Genomic DNA, 20,186 nt, shown 5'->3' on the forward strand with positions numbered 1-20,186 from the left:
CAGAACGTCTCCTGAAGCTGTACGGGGGACATCTTTGTCTTGTGCGCGTGTGCTATTTCAACACGAGCTTAACCCATTTACGCATTGGCCGTCGCTGCTAACAGGGCGTTGTTAGCGGCGTCCCTGGCCGCGGCGAGACGGATGATTTCACGGCTCGCACACAAAACCGAGCCCGAGCGGGTTTTGTCTTCTCGAGCAAGCGCTTCGGATTTTGAGGGAACTGATTAAAATACGCGCCGAAATGTATAACACCCCTTCCCCTCCCCCCGTCTCTTCTTCTTCTTCTTTGAGAGACACATTTGAGGTGTTAATTTAATCCTGCCCGGCCGCAGCAGGAGGTCTTGCATACACGATGCCTTGTCCTCCTCGATATATGTTTTTTTCACCCGTCAAGAAGAATTTTTTTTTTTACTAAAAATAACATTTGCCGACGCGTGCACGTAATTATATGTCTCTTGCCACGAGGATGCATCCCCCCAACACTGCGACTATTGTTTTTAATAACCGCTTTGCATAATTGGATATTAAAGTATGCTACATTCTGCATATCGAGGTTGAGAGTTGGGGGTTATGTAAATGTAAGCTTTAGGAAGCTCCTCCTGTGTCGGGATGAACCCTTCGTGCTTTCGCTCTGTCGCCGCCCGCAGAGGTGCCTTTCTTCACGGTGGAGCCGAGGAGGAGGATCATGGGAGTGGTGGAGCAAGCCCTGGAGATCCCCTGCCAGGCAGCAGGTGACGACGGCGGTGACGGCATTCACCGACCGCGACCGTCGCTCGTCAGCCTCATCGTTGTCGTTCAACAGCTGCCATTGTTACGATCATCGTCGTCGTCTTCGCCGTCGTCTCTGTCGTGGTAGTCGTCGTCATCGCCGTCATCTTTGTCATCTCTGTCGTGGTAGTCGTCGTCATCACCGTAATCTCTGTCGTGGTAGTCGTCGTCATCATCGTCATCTCCGTCATCTCTGTCGTGGTAGTCGTCATCGTCGTCACTGGAGATTGTGAATGTAATCGTCCCCAGAGCGATGATCCGCGTCGTGGAAACGATCGGCGTCATAATCGTCGCCGTCATTGTTTAGCATCGTCGTCATCGTCGCCCCCGTTGTGGTAATTATGCCCAGAATAGATTCTCGTCATTGGCATCAGCGTCGTTGTCATCGTGATCATCGGCGTAATGATTATTTTCATCAATACCATCATCGTTGTCAGCATCACCATCATCATCATCTGAAAGATCCGAATCATCATGGTCATCATTATCAGCATCACTGTTATCACAATCGTTGTCACCTCCGATTAGCACCGTTGGCTACGTACGGTGCGAAAGAAGATCAACATACGTACATAAATATCACCAAATGTTTTACCATCATCACCATCATTATTGCAATCATCATTGTCACGATCATCAGCACCATCATTGCAATCATCATCGTCACCATTATCAAAACATCATAGCTGAAACTACCACCACCACTATTAAAACCACGACCACCATCACGGCCGCCATCACCGTCACCATCACATCATGAAGACCATCACCAGCAGCAGGTCAGCCATCCAAATCATCACCTGGCGTGTAACCGTGACCACGAGTCATGGGGTGTCGTCCCACATAAACGTCCCCATTACTCAGCCGCCCGCTCTCCGCCGGGTGCTCACACGAAACTATCCCCCCCCCCCCCACCCTGTTGCCCCCCCCTTTCCCCTGCACCCCATCGCCCCCCACCACTTCGGATCATCGCAGGCTTGCCTCCGCCGACTCTGACGTGGTATCGGGACAGCTCCCCGATCGGCCACTTCGGGGACTCGCGGTTCCGAGTGCTCGCGAACGGCAGCCTCCTGGTGGCGTCGCTGGAGGAGAAAGACTCGGGCATGGTGCAGTGCTTTGTGCGCAACGTGGCCGGGGAGGTGCAGACCCACACCTTCCTCACCGTCACCAGTGAGTGCAGCGCCTACGCTCCGTTAACGACACGTTGATGAGTTTGTTCTGTCCGTACGTACGTTTGTTTGTCGGTTCGTCCGTCCGTTTCTTCTTTATATTAGTGTTTATTTTCTCAGGAAAGCGACACTGAGTCCGGCAGAGTTTCTCTTTTCAGGATTCTCCAGCAACACTTCTCCAGCACATCTCGTCAACGTAGAAGAGTAGACCAAATTACCATCTAGAGTTCGCTCGAGTGGAGGCCCCCTTTTGCCGGCAGTGGTGCGAGCAAGCAGTTGCAGGGTTGCACCTTTACCTTTTTTTTGTTTTTACCTGCGCTGGGATATTTAGCCAGCGCCAACGACATTAGCTCTCGGAGGAAACCAAATAACCCGGATGAAACACCTGCCAAACAGGTGTTGTGTCCTTCCGCAGCACCTCCAATTAGCACGGTTGGCTACGTTCGGTGCAAAATAATGTCAACTTGCATACGTACAACAGGTAGCAGAGCATGCAATCTACACGCAGAAAGCCACCCGAGTCGTGAATCGAACGCAGGCCCCTTTTTCTGGGAGGCACGAGTGTTACAAACTGTGCCATGTGAACTCTCACTAATTAAAGGCTGTTGGCCTCAAGGTTTAAGAGCTTGGAGATACGAGGTGACTGCCAGTGGCTCTGAGGTCAGATCCCTGAACTGGCATTGCTGAGACCCTGACTTCGGATCTGAGTTCCAGACTCCCAACTCTGATCAAGCCGGGGTTTACAAGTGCCAGTCACCCTTACGATGAACAATTCCAGGCCTACACGATTGCCTCAATTGGGTCTGTGTTCACATCTGTCATGGCAAAGCCAAGATTGCATCGGAGTTCATTGCCATGAGCCTGGTCACTAATGGCTCTGTGCAACAACAACAATTTGATTGTTACTTAAATTGGCCAGAAACACACAAAGAAATACAACCCTGGGAAATAAAATTATACATACCACTGCCATTCAACGAATCTCCGTCGCGAGCATGCCAGATATTATTCCTTTTCCATGTAATTCCTGTCCCCCCCGCCCCCACTCCCCAATATTGATATGCGGCCAGGTGGCTCACTCGATGGTAGAGCCAGCGTCTCACATTCGATAGGTTGTGAGATCAAATCTTGATTGTGGGGTTTGACTCAGCCCACTGGTTCTGGATAGACTCACCCCCTGCCATAGGAATGTGGATATTCCACCACTGTATCGGGGTTGTACACAGGAGTTGAGAGCCAATGAGTCAGCGCTCGTTTGAGCAGAAAAGCACTTTGACGTTTTGAGTTAGTTCAATTTGGTTTTATTTGGTGTCATAGGCTGAGATGTTACATTGTTTGCATACAGAACAACAAAAAATGAAAAGTACACGACAACAATGTTTTAAAACATCAACACAAGGTAGGCACTTCACCATTGAAAGGTATACAATCAAGGGCAACACTGTGCAGGACACAATAAACAACTGACCAATTAGTCATGAGAATAACAATACTCAGCCAGAGCATGTTGATCGCGTTTCAAACAAACGAATTTAAATAAGGCCGACGGGAGTTGCGACTTTAACCGAGTAACAGGAAGTGAGCCCGTTCCAATGCAAGGATTCTGGGTAAGGAGGCCATGGGTTTCTAACGCGAGTCTACGGATCTCTATTATGACTCTGTGAGCGTGGATAACGGTGACTCAAGGTCACTGGGAAGGAGATCTCAGAATGAGTTCCGTGACATCACCGGACCGTTCTCCGACACAGGGTGATGCACTGCTCCTCGGATTCCTCATCTCGTTCTCAATGATACTGGCAGCACAGTTGGAATACCATTGCAAATGCAAAGACATTTTGAGAGATATATATTAAGTAAGAGCAATAAATAAAAAAAATAGTCGTGCCTTTACGTAATAAAAGTTATCCCTTTATGTAATAAGCCAAAATTTCATAAAAATTTAGTTGTGAATTACATTTTGAGTAATGAAATATCATTATGCATTTGAGAGAGTGTGTGTTGCAGTGTATGTTTAATGTTCCCATCTCGCACTATTTTTAACAGCCTTTTTATATTCATATCTAAACACTGCAAGGATATCTGGGACACAGCACTCGCTCACAGCCGCATTCTTATTTTATTACTTGAGCAGTCGTCGGTGACCGTGCTGAGACCACCAACTTTAATAAGAACTATATCTTCATGGATCTATCTGTGCACGTCTATGGGCCGCAGTCTTAGTCTATGGATCTCGAGGTGAATCTGTGAGTTTAAATCTGAGTCTAAAAGGTCTGTGTGCGCATTTATCGGTTTATATATGAGTCTATTGGTCTCTGTGTAATTCTATGCTGTCTGTGTGAAAGTATGGGTTTTGATAATAGTTTTTTTACCCTTTTATCTGGCAACAAAACTGACACCTTTTTTACAAGGAGTCATGTTCGCATAGACCACAATACCTGCAGTCATAATGCAAACAAAAACATAACTCTGATAATGTATGCACTGTCCTTGAAGTTGATTGGTCCACACCCGAGACAGCTTTCCTTAGAGCCTAGTCTGTGGTCTATGCAAACATGACTCCTTGTAAAAAAAGGTGTCAGTTTTGTTGCCAGATAAAAGGGTAAAAAACCAATTATCATATTTTTTACTGGCAAATGAGGTTCCAATGGTGTATGGGTTTTTGTCCGAGTCAAAGGGTCTCTATACGAGTCTGTGGGTCTGTGTATGTCTGTGGGTTTCTATGCGAGCCTATGAGTCTCTGTGAAAGTCGATGGGTATCTACGTGCATCTGAGGGTCTCTATGTGAGCCAATGGCTCGTGAAACGAGACCATTAACTTGCTACACTTAGACCGCAGGCGGCCGATACCCCGACTCTAACCCAGAACTGTAGCGGTGCCGGCTCAGTGACATTAACCCTAAGCCACCCGGCCGCTTCTGAATGATAATCAATTCTTGCGCGCAATGCAATGCATGTATCATGAGCACGAGAATCAATTAAATCAATGAAATCAATTAATGGCTTCACGCCTCTATCGTGAAGTGACTTTGAAGTAGCTAAGGCAATTAAAGTGGCCGACTTCAGAGGCGGCCGGCCTGCCACGAGGTGCGAGTGCTGAGCCTGCACGGCTAAAATTTGAGATTCAAATCCAGGTTTCATCCACCTGCGATAAACTAAATGGGTTCCATAGTTGATGGTCTCAGCCTCGTCATCGGTGACTGATCACACGAAAAAAAATGCATTCATTGTAAGCATGCGCTTAATTTGAATACCTTGCATCTTGCACCTCCAGTTGGCACGTTTGGCTACGTACGGTGCGAAAGAAGTTCAACATACATACGTCTCTGTGTGTGGAACATAGCTTACTTGAAGGGGTCCCAATGGTAGCTCCGTCATATCGCCTTCCAAATGGGGCGTTGTATATCACAGACCTCTGAAATTGTCTGTGAGAGAGATGCAAACGGATGCCTCGCATGATGATTGCATAACCAGAGATAAATTGGTCAACAAAATGCACGTACTGATTATTTAGAGGTGGATGACACTCGAGCAACTGAGGTCTTAGGGAATCGCGACTGGGGTGGGGTACAGGAGGACATGGTCCCCCTATTTGGAACCCAGCCACCCCACCGCCGGATCCTCCCCCTCTTACTATCCCCTCCTATCTTACTCCCTCTCTTCGTTTCCTTAATCAACTCCTCGCCTCCTCACTCGGTACACCGCAGCCGGAGGACATCGCGGCCCCTCCTGCGCACGGTTCACCATCGCGTTGTTTCCGTGTTCATCGTTGCCGTCGTCGTCGTTGCTGCTAAACGTCCAAACAAAGTATTCAACAAACAAATAAACAAAAACAAGTGAACGCGTTCAAAGTTCCTACCTTTGCTCCCCCCAGGTTTCCCCCCAAACATCACGCGAGGCCCCGTGGACAGCACGGCCATCGAGGGCACCGCGCTCACGCTGCCGTGCGAAGTGTCAGGTGCCCCCAAGCCGGCCATCACCTGGTTCAAAGGTACGCCGCTCACCGCTCGAGCGTGACCTCCCCCCTCCTCCCTGCCATGCGAGGTCGCCGGTACCGTTCGAGCCTCAGCAGCAACGCGGCGGTCGCTGGACATGCGTGAAAATGATGGGCGTCTGTGGAAAATAGCTTTGTAGCTCAACGGATTCCTCCAGTGTAGATACGTTGAAGTCACGTAGGTGCAAACAAAATAAAATAAATCAACTAAATTGAATTACATTTTATTTTCACCGACGTGACTCTACTAAAAAAGCCAAAGAGGATAGATCCTTGCAGTCACGAAAACTTCAAATCTAGAATGTAGATTAATTGATTGTGATTCTGATGAGTTGCAGAAACGATGCAAGTTTCTTAAATGCCCCGCACCCCCCCTCCCCCACACCACCCTCTCCCTCCCCCTGCCGCCGCCACCGCTATTCGTGTCTATTGGGCGGCATAAATGGGTTCACCTCGGCTGAGTCGGTCGTCAGGCCTCGTGTGGTGGAGTAGAGTGTGGGTATTCTCCCACCTATTCCGAGATGTCTGGCCGGCGTGGGAGAGTTGGCCAAATTTACGCTCAAGAGGGGCCCTCCCGAACATCTCTGTGGGTGGGTGCGAGCGAGCGATTCGAAGGGTTGCACCGTCACCTTTTGCCGAACGTAAATCAAATCGGATCATTGGAACATTCAATGTCACCGCCGTTCTCACCGCGCAAGTCTGCAGCAGTCTCGCGGTTGGTCGGCGATGACTGCCGTGTGTTATCCTAGTCGAGTGATTTGCGGCTCCCAGGCTTTGGAACGCTTTGCCTTTGCCAATCAGACAATCAGAATGGTTAGATATATATACTTGAGTCTGTCTTGAAAAGTTACCGCCTGAAATTGGCCTACACCCCGCAGTTCTGGCCGTTTACCCTGGTTTCGTCCATTTCCTGATGTCCATGCACAGCGCGCATTGTGATGTACAGATGAACTGCGCCTTACACATCACGTAAATAATTATCACTACCACGAACCTCCGGGACGAGCGTCAGACGCGCTCCCGCTGGGCCACGTGACCGCCCCATACACGATGTGAAGCATTGTCGGGGGAGGTTGGGGGGCAAGGCACTCGGAACTTTGACCATCGTCGTCGTCATCGTCGTCGCTACGACCGTCCTCGTGAGAGCGGGCGAGATGTTCACTGTGACCGCGTCCATGCCCGTGCCCCTGGCGTGCCCGCGCCGTGTGCGGCTGCAGGCGGCAAGGCCGTGCCCCTGAGCTCGATGCGCTTCTCCCTGCTGCCGTCGGGGTGGCTGCGCGTGGGCCCGGCAGAGCTGCGCGACGCCGGCATCTACACCTGCCTGGCCAAGAACTACCGCGGCGAGGCGACGGCACGCGCCCGCTTCACCGTATGGGGTGAGCACGCGAGCAGGAGAGCTCACCCATGCGTTGATTCACTCGCTCGCTCGCTCGACTGCTCACTGACCGAATCACAGCCTTTTTGACCCACTCAATCTCTGGCTCACTGGCTGTCTGACTCACTCACTTACGAGTGACTAACTCAGTGTCTGATTCACTCACCGAATCACTCGCTCACTGACTCACTTTCTGACTCACTGATTCACTCCTTCACTGACTTACTCACCGACTCACTCACTGACTAGGTCACTAAATGACTGACTCACGCAATCACTCTTTCGCTGACTCCATCTCCGGATGATTAACCGAGTCACTCACAACTGAATCACAAACCCAGTCTTGGCTGCAAGTGCAGTGTACTAATCATTTACACTCCAGTGGCATCTTTGTTTATTAAATGAGACATTTGAAATGGAGAAAATGCGATGATAGCAATAATAAAACACGATGAACTAAATTATTTCACAAAAATCAGTACGCTACGGGATGAAACGTATTAAAAATAGCGTGACGTGGCCATCATTATTATCCATACTGCACGGTATGCACAATTGGATGATAATTATGTCATCGAGGTAATCAGAGACAATTTAACAATACCATCAGTGGCGATGCAAGAATGAAATTTGCAACAATTGTGTGCTAAATTTTCATAAATTCCCATGAACTTGAGTCATCAGAAATTAATTTCATATTCAAGATAGGCACATTATCTTCTACTCAGAAGCTCATTACATAGGTTCAGAGAAAAATCACTGCCACCACCACCGCCACAACCAGCTTCACGACAGCTGCCACCATCACTCCAACCATCACCACCAAATGTCTACTTTCACCGTCATCTTAACCACGATTTCCATCTTCACCACCTCAACCACCACTAACCATTTCCACCACCATCACCCCCGTCACCAATCTCACTCCAACGACCACTAACACCACCGCCCCTCCCAATACCGGCACTACGTAAGCACATATGTTGAACTCCTTTAGCACCCAACGTAATCAACCGTGCTCATCGGATGTGCGGGGGAAGGACAACAATACGGCTACAGCACCCGCCCACCAGCGCCACCACTACCACAAATCACCACAAACAACGAACTCCTCCTCCACCGCCACGTGCATGTGCTCGCACACGCACGCCTCAGAGCACGCGTCCCCCCCACCACCCCCATCCCCCCCCCCCGCAGGGGGTCCCCATTGCGGCACGCGCGTGTGCACACAGGGAATTTACGCACGCAGGCGCAAGGATAAAATTGCGCTGCCGTGCGTGGAGGTCTATCCCGGCAGCAGCGGTGGACGCTGCGCGGAGCACGCTTAGAGGAATGGTGCACGCATGCGCACACACACACACATAAAGGTCCCCCGTGTATCCTTCAACAAACTGTTGGGGCAAGTGTTGTTAGCGAGCACCTTAAAACGCCGGCATGGGGCCCAAGGGGGTGGTTGTCCAGCACCACGCCCAGCCGCCTTTATATCTCTAGTGGTGATGTTTACACACCACACCAGATACTCATGGCATGCCTACTGATTCATCATCATCGTCACCATCAGCCATGGTCAATCCACTGAGTCGACCAGGGGGGGGATGACCAGGACCGGTTCATATATTCGCTGCTGTTATTGGTCGTAACCCACTATGCCTCCGTTCTCCACAGGCATGCATATATATACACACACACATACGTGCGCACGCATGCCAGACGAGCTCGTTAATTCCAGTGTGCTGCACGCACGCAAGCAGACACATATTACACGCGTGCGCACACACAGTTACGCGCACACACACGCACATTCGGCACGGGGAAAATGACTTTCCGTGCAATATCAATCTGGTTGCTAACCAGCAGACACACTCATCTGCTGGGGGACAGTGTTCTAATGGGCCTCTTAGTTAAACTAAATTGTGCCGTCTAATAGTCTAGAGTGCGGCGGGCTGCTCCCGCACGATGGTATTCATTTAACGGGGAGAAATAAAAGCAGATTTAGCTTTGACCTTATAACCCCGTGTGGGAGGTGCTCTGCTCGGCAGCCTATGTGGGTGAACATATACATACATGTGTAGTGTACTAATTCAGAGACACGAGTAGGAGGCGTTATCCCTCTTGTTTATTCCGGCTCTCACAGCCATAGGGGATAACTCCATACCGGGTCTGGACAGCCAACATGCTTCCAGACCCACAGCTTGAAGTGGCGAAGACCACGACGACAGCGGCATGACGCGTTCCATTCCCGATGGCAGCAACCCCGATTGTGAGCCGGAGCTCGCCTTTTATGCTCTCCAGCGTGGCCAGGCTCCGCCCTCGGCCACGCCCCCTTATGGATCCCCCAGAAGGCTCCGCGCTTGGCCCACGGGTCCAACTGGTAGAACGGGCTGCTACCCCCAATCTCATTGTCTACCAATCTCCCAGCGCCACGCTACAGTGACTCATTCCATGTCACTCCAAATACAAAGACCCCACCCTGCCCCTGTATAGCCTACGCTGGCTGTTGTGGCACGTGCTGTGAGCGAGCACTTGTCAAGGCTGGCACAGGGCACAAGTGGGAGGAGGGGCGTGGTGTGGCCAGTGCAATGCCCGGCCACCTTTGTCTCTTCACTGCTCATAATCACAAACTGCACCAGGTGGTCACGTAAGGCCGAGCTGTTCTTAGGGAATTCGACACCGCTGTTGGATGGCCGTGAGCGTGAGCCGAACTCGGGTCGCCAGAGTTTCGCGCGTGGCTAACCACCGCCGCACCGCCTCTCCTCAAGAGACCACCCAGCCCCCCCCCCCCCCCCGGATTATTAGAGGAGTTTATGTTATATACAGCGGGGCCAAAACAAATTCACCCCCAGTATAAGAGGGGTCAGGACCCAAGCTGAATGAATATTGATTTTAAAGTAACATATTTGTTTATTTCATTTATTACTTCTTCACCCCCCGTGGCTTTATTACAGAGAGGACTCACTTTGTTCTCTCTTGAGGGTCGTATATTTCTTTCCAAATTTAATGGGATTTTACAAACGGAATAAATAAAGCCCCGTGTAATATTTTTCGACTGTCATTTTTTTTCCACTCCTCCTATTATCCACGCCATCGAAATCACAGAACGTGCAATTATGTCCTCTCCCTCCCTCTCTTTCCAAAGTGAGCTACGGGGACTATTTGCTTGCTCGCATATTACCGCGGCCAGGCGCTTAACCTACACGCCCGGCGCAGCTGCGTGCCCCGACTAAACGGAGGCACTCGCGGGGCATCGCACACAGAGACAAAGATCCCCCGTATAGCCTTAAGAGAATGCAGGAGCAAGTGCTGTCCGCGGGGCACTTATAAAGGCCGGCACGGCACACGAGGAGGTGGTGGGTGGCCGGCACCACGCCCGTCTCCCAAGCGGCGACGTTTGCACACCGCACCAGGTACTCATTGGAGGCTGAGTCGACCTAGGGGAGGGCCCAGGAGCTGTTCAGATGATCGTCCCCGGTAATTGACCGTGACCGACAATCAAACATGAGTTGGCCGGGTTCTTAGCGCGGCGCGCTAACCACTGCACCGCCGCTCCCCACGGCGTCACAGACACGCGCGCGCGCGCACGCACGCGTGCCCTCGGTGGTCTCGCGAGCGCGAGGCAGCAGCTGCGTTGCCGAAGAATCCCCGTTTAAATATGGATGCGCGAGCCTTGCGAACGCACGTTCACGAGCCGAGACAAAGATCGCCCCCGCCCGCCCCCGCTCCCTTCCCCGTGGACTACAGCGCTCCAACGTGTTTTCTGGGTTGTACCGCGCGGCGTTCGGCCGCGTTTGTCCGCCGTTTCGCTCGCTCGTTTTTGCTCGCTTCGTTCAGCGGTGGAAATTGGAAAACTGCCCGATGAGGTCAAACGCGTTGCACGGAATTTCCACGTGAACCATAGAAGCCACTGGAGGCCCTATGTGTTAACAAGCACCAAAACATTATTATAATAATAATAATATGGTGACTCCAAACTGGAAAAATTTGTCAAAACATAACGAGGGATCTCCCAAAATCATCGCACGCCCACTGATTCATCGCCACCATCGGCCTTGGTCAATCCGCTGCTGTATGAAGCCCTTCCCGGCAAGCCGCTGCCACCTCTAACGATTAGCCAGTCTCAATCCGCCGCTAGCCTCCTCGTCGAAGCGGCACAGCCGCGGGTGGGGGGTGGCGGTGCGTTTCGCTCAAACGACAGAGGCGAAAGGGCGGGGGGAGAGTGGTCGGCGATCATCTATTGCTTGGTGGCCGTTAAATTGAACCGCGAATTAATAGTAGAAAAGAAAATACAAAATCGGAATGCGCTCGGCATCGCGGTGTGAGTCGACCGCGCTCCCCCCGAGGAAAGTGCCGGGATCGGCGTCCTTAAAGGGGTTAAGGGAGGAGAGCGTTCATTTGATCTCGAGTGCTTTCCCTGGCCATGTGAGCGATTGAAATGGGCAGCCAGGGGCTACTACAATAAAAATATGACACATGCGCCTTTCAATCTCCTCCCCACCCACGCCCTCGTTCTTCTGCATCACGGAAAACAACAACGCACACGATGACAACAACAACAACACACGCGCTACGACACACAACGACAACACAATCACACGACGACACGCACAATACGACAACACACAAACACACACGACACACGTAATACAACACACACACACACAACGACACACAAAGACACCGACACGCATGCACGACGTCAACACACACGAAACTACAACACACACGACACAAAACACACACACACAACAGAAACACACACACACACACGACACAAACACACACACTACGACAACACACAAAAGGACATGCACACTACGACACACACACGCGCGCAGATGAACACAAAACACCTCTCCCTATGCAATTTAAAAAAGTTCACAGTGTTAGCGTTTCTGCATCCCTCCACCATCCCAGTCCAATCTCTCTCACTCCCTAACGGCCAACAGCAACTTGTCTGACACCGGGATACGGCCACCCCCCCCCCCCACACACAGTATGGCCCATGTATGCACCCGCTCATTCAGTCTCTCGCTCACCCGCTCACACACCCGTTCACTCGCTCCATTTGCCCGATTCCTACACGGTCACTTGTCCATTCGCCATTCTCACTCACCAAGCCACTCACCAACCCACCGACTCATTCAATCACTCCATCAGTTCACCCACTCACTCACACACGTATCCATTCGCCACCTTACTCACCAACCCACTAACCCGCTCACCCCCACATCTATTCACCCACCCATCCACGCCCACCTACTCACTCCCTTAATCGCCCACTCACTTGCACACCACTGCGGTGTCCGGCTGCATCCACGTGGAACGTATTGCCCGTCATCCACAATGTTTCACGACCTCCTCTCAGCCAGTTCTGCAGTTGACTAATATCGGGAAATGTTCTTTAAAGCTTTACGAGGCATGAACATAGTGTAGCACCTTACAGGCAATACGTCTAAACTCTATACGAATTGGGTCAACACTAACTTCCATGGCTTACACTTCATATTCCTCTCTCCCCGTGCGTGGGCAGTGAGGACGCGAATCGCCGTTCCTCCTCGCGACCAGAGCGTGGAGAAGGGGATGACCACGACGCTCCACTGTGGCGTCACCCATGACCCCGCCGTCGCTGTCAGGTAAAGGGAGGCAGGGGGGAGGCAGAGATGCGGGGGGGGGGGGGTTAATGTCCACGCAACACAAAACAAGCCCGCATTTGGCTCCCCAATACTCACATTGACACAACGCACCAGATGTGCATTTGAGGCTAAGTCAACCGAGCAGAGGCCCAGGACCGGTTCAGATATTCGTCACCGATGTTGGGCTGTGAGCGGGAATCAAATCCACCGGGTCCATCGTGAAGTGTGCTCGCCTCTGCGTCACCCCTCCCCATTGAAAACCACACAACAACAACAACAACAGCCGCCATTCGCCACTAAGTGGCGGTGACATCACCACGGTGCCTGTGCCAGGACAAGTGCACTTTGAGGCCACGCGAAGTGTCGAAGGCTCGCTGACAGGAGGTGATGGGACAGAAGCAGGTGCCATGGGCTAACTGAGATGACTGGCAGTTGCACCAGCTGTACCCTCTACTGTGCCAACTTGCTGTATTTTAGCCACCCTGGCGTTCCCCTCATTATTGTGAGCGTCGCTCCTCTTTGCTCCGTTGTTGTTGGAGAGCGACTGCCTCCAACTGCCCAGTATCGTCCTTCATGAACCTGTTGGTGCACGTCTGTGTGTGTGTGCCGGTCCGTACAAATACAAATATCCCCCGTATAGCCTTAACAGACTGTGGGGGCAAGTGCTGTTAGCGAGCACCTATGAAGGCCGGCACGTCACACGAGGGGGTGGGTGGCCAGCGCCACGCCCGACCGCCTTTGTCTCCCCAGTGGCGATGTTTACACATCGCACCAGGTACTCATTTGAGGCTGAGTCGACCTAGGGAAGGACCATGACCGGTTCAGATAATCGCTTCTGATGTTGGCCGTGAGCGAGAATCGAACTCGGGTCGCCAGGTTCGTAGCGCAGCGCGCTGACCGCTACGGGCACACACACACACACACGTGCGCACACTGCCCACGCTCCTGTCAATGGGCGACGGGGGATGAACTTAGCGGAAGAGAGAGCGAGCTCGTATCCGCCGCTCTCCACTTCACAGGGAAACTGTCAGGCTGCCAAGAGCAGGGAATTACGGGGCAGGGCCAGGGACCGCTCCGCTTGCCCTCGCAAATTCACACCTCCGTGCCGCTTCTCACCGCTCCAAGGGAGCAGCCTGGAATGGAGCGGCCGGCGTTCTGAGTCGGGGTGGCTGCCAAGATTCGTTGGACAGCTGTTTGTGCTTTTTTTTCATTTGAGACGTGCCCACATGAGTGTTTTTACAGTGGTGGATTCTCAGCGTTCAATTTCTGGCCGTGATTGGGAAGAGAACGGATGATGATATTGCCGATGTTGTTGTTGCGAGACACTGACAATCACGCTGATGGTGAGAGTGATTTCGAATACTTACAATGATAATAACTATTTTGAGAGTAATGTGAGAATGACAATAGAAGGTGATGATGATGGCGATGAAAATGATGGCGCTCTTGATGGCAGTGATGACGATAATTCGGGGAAATTAAAAATGATGCAGTGATGATGGCAACAACAATGACAATGGGGATGACGACCATAAGTGCATTTCTAACAATAACGTGGTGATCATGACGATGCTGATTTCACAAATGACAATAATGATGACAAATATGGTGATTAAAACAATGGTGATGCTGGCAATGAATGCAATAATGCATCTACAATGATGATGATCATGACAATGATGACAATGTTGATGCAATGAAGAAGACGATGATCGTGATGATGATGACTAAAAATGATGACTACCACGAAGATAACGATGATGATTACCATGATGATCTTCTTGGTTCTTTCGGTAAAGTCACGTAGAATGGAAATAATAAAAAAATTACATAATAAAATAATTATATTATTTTAAAATAATATAAATTAAACATAATAAAATAATTATATAATTTTATTATGTTTTATTTTTTTTTATTTTTTTATTTCCATTCTACGTGACTTTACCGAAAGAACCAAGAAGATGAATCCCTGCAGTCACGAAAGCTTTAAATCGAAATTTACCATGATGATGATGATTACGACGATGATGACGACAGCGACAATGACTGCTCGCGTGATCTTGACGACGACGACGCCGACTAACAACGACATTGGCAGGGTGTTCTGGGACAAGGACGGCTCCGTGATCGGGCCCGAGGCGGCCCCTCGGCTCGCGCAAGACGCCGGCGGCTTCCTGCGCGTCGTGCAGGCCTGGTCGGGCGACATCGGCTCCTACACGTGCCACGTGACCTCGGCGGCGGGCAACGACTCCAGGACCGCCCGGGTGGAAGTGCGGTGAGGAAATCACGTGGACACTTCGAGAGACAGAGATACCCTCCCCCCACTCCTCCTCCACCCACCCACCCCCAGGTATAGACTTTAATAGGCTGCAGGGTGCAAGTGCTGTGAGCGATGCACATTGAGGAGGCCTGCACGGCACACGACGGGGTGGATGGGCAGCACCACGCTAGGCCGTCTTTGTTTCCCCAATGATGATGTTTAGACATGTATATGTATTTTGAACCTCTTTCCTGCCGTATGTTGCCGGCCATGCTTATCGGAGGTGCAGGGGAAGGACAACAAACTTACCGCAAAAAGCAGTTCTAGAAAAATTCGTTTTCGGGTTATCCATTCTAAGGCTGAGTCGAGTTAGGGGAGCGGGGATCGAACTTGTTTGCCCAGGTTCGTAGTGCAGAGTGCTAACCACAACAACATCACTCCCCACGAACACAATCTACTCAAACAAAAAACCAACAGAAACTAACACATTCCATTTGCTACTGAGTGGTTGTGACGGATGGCGATGAGGTGAGAGCGGTGAGGTGAGATCGGTGAGGTGAGATCGGTAAGGTTCGTAGTGCAGAGTGCTAACCACAACAACATCACTCCCCACGAACACAATCTACTCAAACAAAAAAACTACAGAAACTAACACATTCCATTTGCTACTGAGTGGTTGTGACGGATGGCGATGAGGTGAGAGCGGTGAGGTGAGATCGGTGAGGTGAGATCGGTAAGGTGAGATCGGTGAGGTGAGTGAGGTGAGGGTGGTGAGGTGAGGGCGGTGAGGTGACAACGATGAGGTGAGCTGAGAGTGGTGAGCTGAGAGTGGTGAGGTGAGAGCGGTGAGCTGAGAGCGATGACTGTCGTGACTCGCGGTGGCGGAGCGGGTGACAAAGCTCTGCACCCACACCACGTGGGACAGATGATATCAGTGGTAGCTCGGGGGTATCCACTTGTGCGGACTGTTTTTTTTTTTTACGCCACCGTGATGATGATCACGACGACGGCAGTGATGCCAGAGGAATCAGGACGGATCTCTCCGTGAGAGATCCGAACCTTCGTCTCCTGGTGTGGCACCGATAGCCACCGTTCCCTTTAATTTGGGAACAATTCCCCCCCAAACAGTAAACGAACAAGTTCACCCGTGGTACAGGTTTTTTTGGGTTAGATCGCGGAGTTGTAATTACTGGCGAAACTTCGTACTCCGATTGTAAATGTTGTTGCTTTGCTCTCCAACACACCGGTGTGCTGTACTAGTGACGAATTGGCATGTTCTGTTTGCATGGCAAACCTTACGAGTTGGCTGTGTCGGGCGGTGGCGGGTTTAACGGCACATTTATATATTTACCTGATCTAAACCCATAAGAACCTGTTTTATGGATGATATTGGTCGTGAAAAACTACGCGTTAAACTGAACAAGATCACGTCCTCCGTTGCTCCCAGGTTTGCTCCGCTTTGCGAGAGTTATGATTCTGTATAGATTCTTTATCTTGTGGCATGGCATTCGACAGCACAACTGGGATAAAATTGGGATGGGGGCCAGGGGAAGAGGGGGGGATGGAGGGAGGAGGCGGCGGGGGAGGGCATCCCCAATTTATTTTGTAGCACCTGCTTTGGGGAACGAGCTAACGAGCTAACCCCAGGGCCACGTGACTCTTCTCGCACCTTCTCTTCAGCTGCCAACATTCACATCGGTCGGTCCAATTTGGCCTGGGTTAAGCCACTCCATGTGCTCCGTGGTGCTTGCTATAGCTGTTGCCAGCTTCCACGACGGTCGGATTCCCACCGTCGCTTCGGAAGCGAAGGGGGGTGGGCGACGGGAGCGGGGCTGGAAGCTGGAAACTGTATTGTGGGTGTAATAATATAGCAGCCGCTGCAAGCCGGAGCGGTGAAAACTTCAGACAATTCGACGAGTGGGCCCGTGGAGCCCGTCATTCGATTGAGTAGAAAAGTACACCCCCTAAATCATCGACATTATCCTGTCCACTCTTAGATAGAGTAACACAAAAAGTTGCCCGCCCGTGTGTTTTATTGCTCACTCTCTCTCTTTCTCTCTCTCGACGGAGGCAAACGCTAGTTTAAAATCAATCAGCAAATATCAATAAACTGGTACTCTCTAAAATTACAATGAACCATGCGTTCGGAGCGGCGTGTGCGCGTGCGTGGGTGGTTGGTTACGTTTCTGTGCGTGCGTGCTTGGGAGGGTGAGTACGTCTGTGTGCGTGCGTGCTTGGGAGGATGGGCATGTGTGTGCGCGCGCGTGGGTGTGTGGGTACGTCTGTGCGAGTGCATATGCACAGTCGATCAAATCCAAGTGCCTCGCCTGTGCAGGCAAACGTGGCTCGCGTGCAATAAATTTATGGCCGGCACTCGCATTCAAAGTGTCTACCAATTCCAACGAGCGATGGGGTGGCAGCTCAACTCTGTCAGTGACCTTGAGCCAATGGTGAAAATTCTATTAATTATGATAATTAAAATGTCATGGGGTGGGGTGGGGAGTGGTGGCGGAGTGGTGGCGCAGTGGTTAGCGCACTGCCACTCTGAACCTGGCGAGCAGAGGTCGAGTTGATTCCCAGACACGGCCAGCATATGTGACGAGTGATATCTGACCCGTTCCTGGCCTTAGCTCCTTCACCAACCTGGCAGTGGCAGCGTGGCCAAGTGTGACCCCCCCCCCCCCCGCCCCCGCCCGAGGACCGACACGGCACGCGGAAGCTTTCATTTGTATACACTGGATTGAAAAAGCAGTGGGAATAAAATAAAGATCTCAATCATTTATCCAGGAAAGCCTCAACGAGTCTCGGCACTCTCGTTCGGAGTGTCTAGTATTTGTGCACAATTATTTTATACGAGAGCAGTATTTGGCTTTTGGGAGGAACTCTGAGTACTCGGAGAATGCGCCATGCACAGGCATGCCCATGAACCCGCTTGCTGTACTGCCACCTCCAGGGCTTCGCGCAAGCCCAGCGGGTATTGGCGGTTTTCACTCAAATGTGATGCTTAGTCGCTTGCCCGCCTTTCCAGGATCACCTTCAACGGCGTCACTGTAATATTTGTGTGGTCAGCCAGGTCACTCTCCCGTGTATATTGTGGGTCGAGTATAGCGGGAGCAATCGAGAGCATGCACCCCAGGCGATTGAGTAGGGTCGGTCTGTCTTTAATTTTCCGACAAGCCGCCCTGCCACTTTTCACGCAGTGGCGTGTCACGAGAATAACACGGTGCACTCACAATGTGTTACAGGATGATCACTTTATCCCGACACAAACACCTAAAGCCTACGCGTTCCCGAACACTCACACACCCTTAAATAATGCACGTTTAGCCTTAGGTGGAGTTCACCGCTCGCTTTGGGCTGCATCCACAAGAAACCCGGCTCCAGGTGAAGCTTGACTCTACGCATCGTGTTCAACGCCACCCAATTCCTAAAAGTGCTTTACCTCCTGCAAAGCGCTGGACTAGAGGCATGCACATCCACGTTCCTTAGGGCAAGGGCCAGTGTACTCATTTAATTGCCACTAACCAGCACTATCGTAGTTTAAAGATCCAAAAACGTTGATCTTAAATAAATATATTGTGAAGGGTGGTGGAGAGGTGGCACAGTGTATCGCCGTTTGAACCTAGCAAGCTACATTACATCCTGACAAGTGCGGGGAAGTAGAGCCGAACTCCTTCCGTGACTGACAGGCACGGTGAAGCCTTTGTGTGCGAGCGCGTGCGTGTGTAGTCACCGCTCGGCACTTGTTATGCCGTGATGGTAGTGGTGATGATGATGATGAAGGTGAATATGGTGGTGGTGATGATGGTGGTGATGATGAATATGGTGGTGGTGATGATGGTGTTGATGATGGTGGTGATGATGGTGTTGATGGTGATGAACATGGTGGTGGTGATGATGATGGTAGTGGTGGTGATGATGATGGTGGTGGTGATGATGGTGTTGATGGTGATGAATATGGTGGTGGTGATGATGATGGTAGTAGTGGTGATGATGATGAAAGTGAAGATGGTGGTGATAATGGTGGTGGTGATGAATATGGTGGTGGTGGTGATGATGGTGTTGATGATAATGATGATGTCGATGATGATGATGGTGGAGGTAGTGGTGGTGATGATGATGATGGTACTACAGGGAGGTGCCGTACCCGCCGGTGGAGGTGGTGGCACGCCTCTCTCTGACGGCACGGCGCTCCGTGGTGCTGTCCTGGGTGCGCTCCTACGACGGAAACAGCCCCCTGCTGCGCTACATCCTGGAGGCCACCGAGAACGGTACTCCTGGCGCTCCCACGCCACGTCGCACTCGTATAACATTGCACCGCGTCGCACCACGTGGCACGGCCGTCGCATCGCACCGTCGTGTCACCAAACGTAGCGCAGCGTCGCACTGACGTCACATTGCAACACGTCACGCCACGTCGCAGTGCGTCACACCTCGTCGCAACACGTCGTGTCCCTGTGCGTCACAGCATCACGTCGCAACGCATCACACCACATCACAAAGTCACAACTGGTCACCCCGCATCACCCCACATCACCTCACGTGACGACACATCACAGCACACACGGTGCTCGGTATTGCAACAAACTCCACGATACCGCAGCACACGTCGCCACATACCACACTGAAACGGCTGTGTCTCATTATCTCTGTTGGAATAAGCACAGAGTAATGTTTGGTCCGCAGGCTTGTAATCAAGTGTCATTTTATGCTTGCAACTCAGTGAGCTTTGCTCATATTCTATCCCCTTCAGCATCAAACTCTATAGGAGGCAAATTACTTGGTTCAACAATGATGGATCTTGTAAATGCTGCTGTGTTTCGTGCTAGACATTAAGTGGTGTGCATCTTTAGGCTGCCCTGTGAAACTACTTCATCACCCACATTTTAAAAAAATCTGTATTTTTTTAAATGTTCCAGTTGTAAGCGGAGACTCGATTATACGTGTGCCAGATTTAGGCTTTATAGCCATACCAGAAAATCATTAGAATG

General features: G+C 51.1%; 1 protein-coding gene across 6 annotated transcripts in view; it reads left to right on the forward strand.

The window, feature by feature from the left end:
- Nucleotides 1–20,186, forward strand: part of LOC144935147 (protein sidekick-2-like) — a 477,776-nt gene that overhangs the window by 315,970 nt on the left and 141,620 nt on the right. For all 6 annotated transcript variants that reach the window (XM_078861598.1, XM_078861616.1, XM_078861625.1 and 3 more), the window contains exons 8-14: nt 648–731; nt 1,744–1,938; nt 5,808–5,924; nt 7,145–7,303; nt 12,830–12,932; nt 15,034–15,210; nt 19,330–19,466. In XM_078861598.1, the coding sequence (XP_078717724.1) occupies nt 648–731; nt 1,744–1,938; nt 5,808–5,924; nt 7,145–7,303; nt 12,830–12,932; nt 15,034–15,210; nt 19,330–19,466 (972 nt within the window). The remainder of the gene's footprint in view (nt 1–647; nt 732–1,743; nt 1,939–5,807; nt 5,925–7,144; nt 7,304–12,829; nt 12,933–15,033; nt 15,211–19,329; nt 19,467–20,186) is intronic.

Source organism: Lampetra fluviatilis, chromosome 1 (genome assembly GCF_964198595.1).
Source record: "Lampetra fluviatilis chromosome 1, kcLamFluv1.1, whole genome shotgun sequence".
Classification (NCBI taxonomy): Eukaryota; Metazoa; Chordata; class Hyperoartia; order Petromyzontiformes; family Petromyzontidae; genus Lampetra; species Lampetra fluviatilis.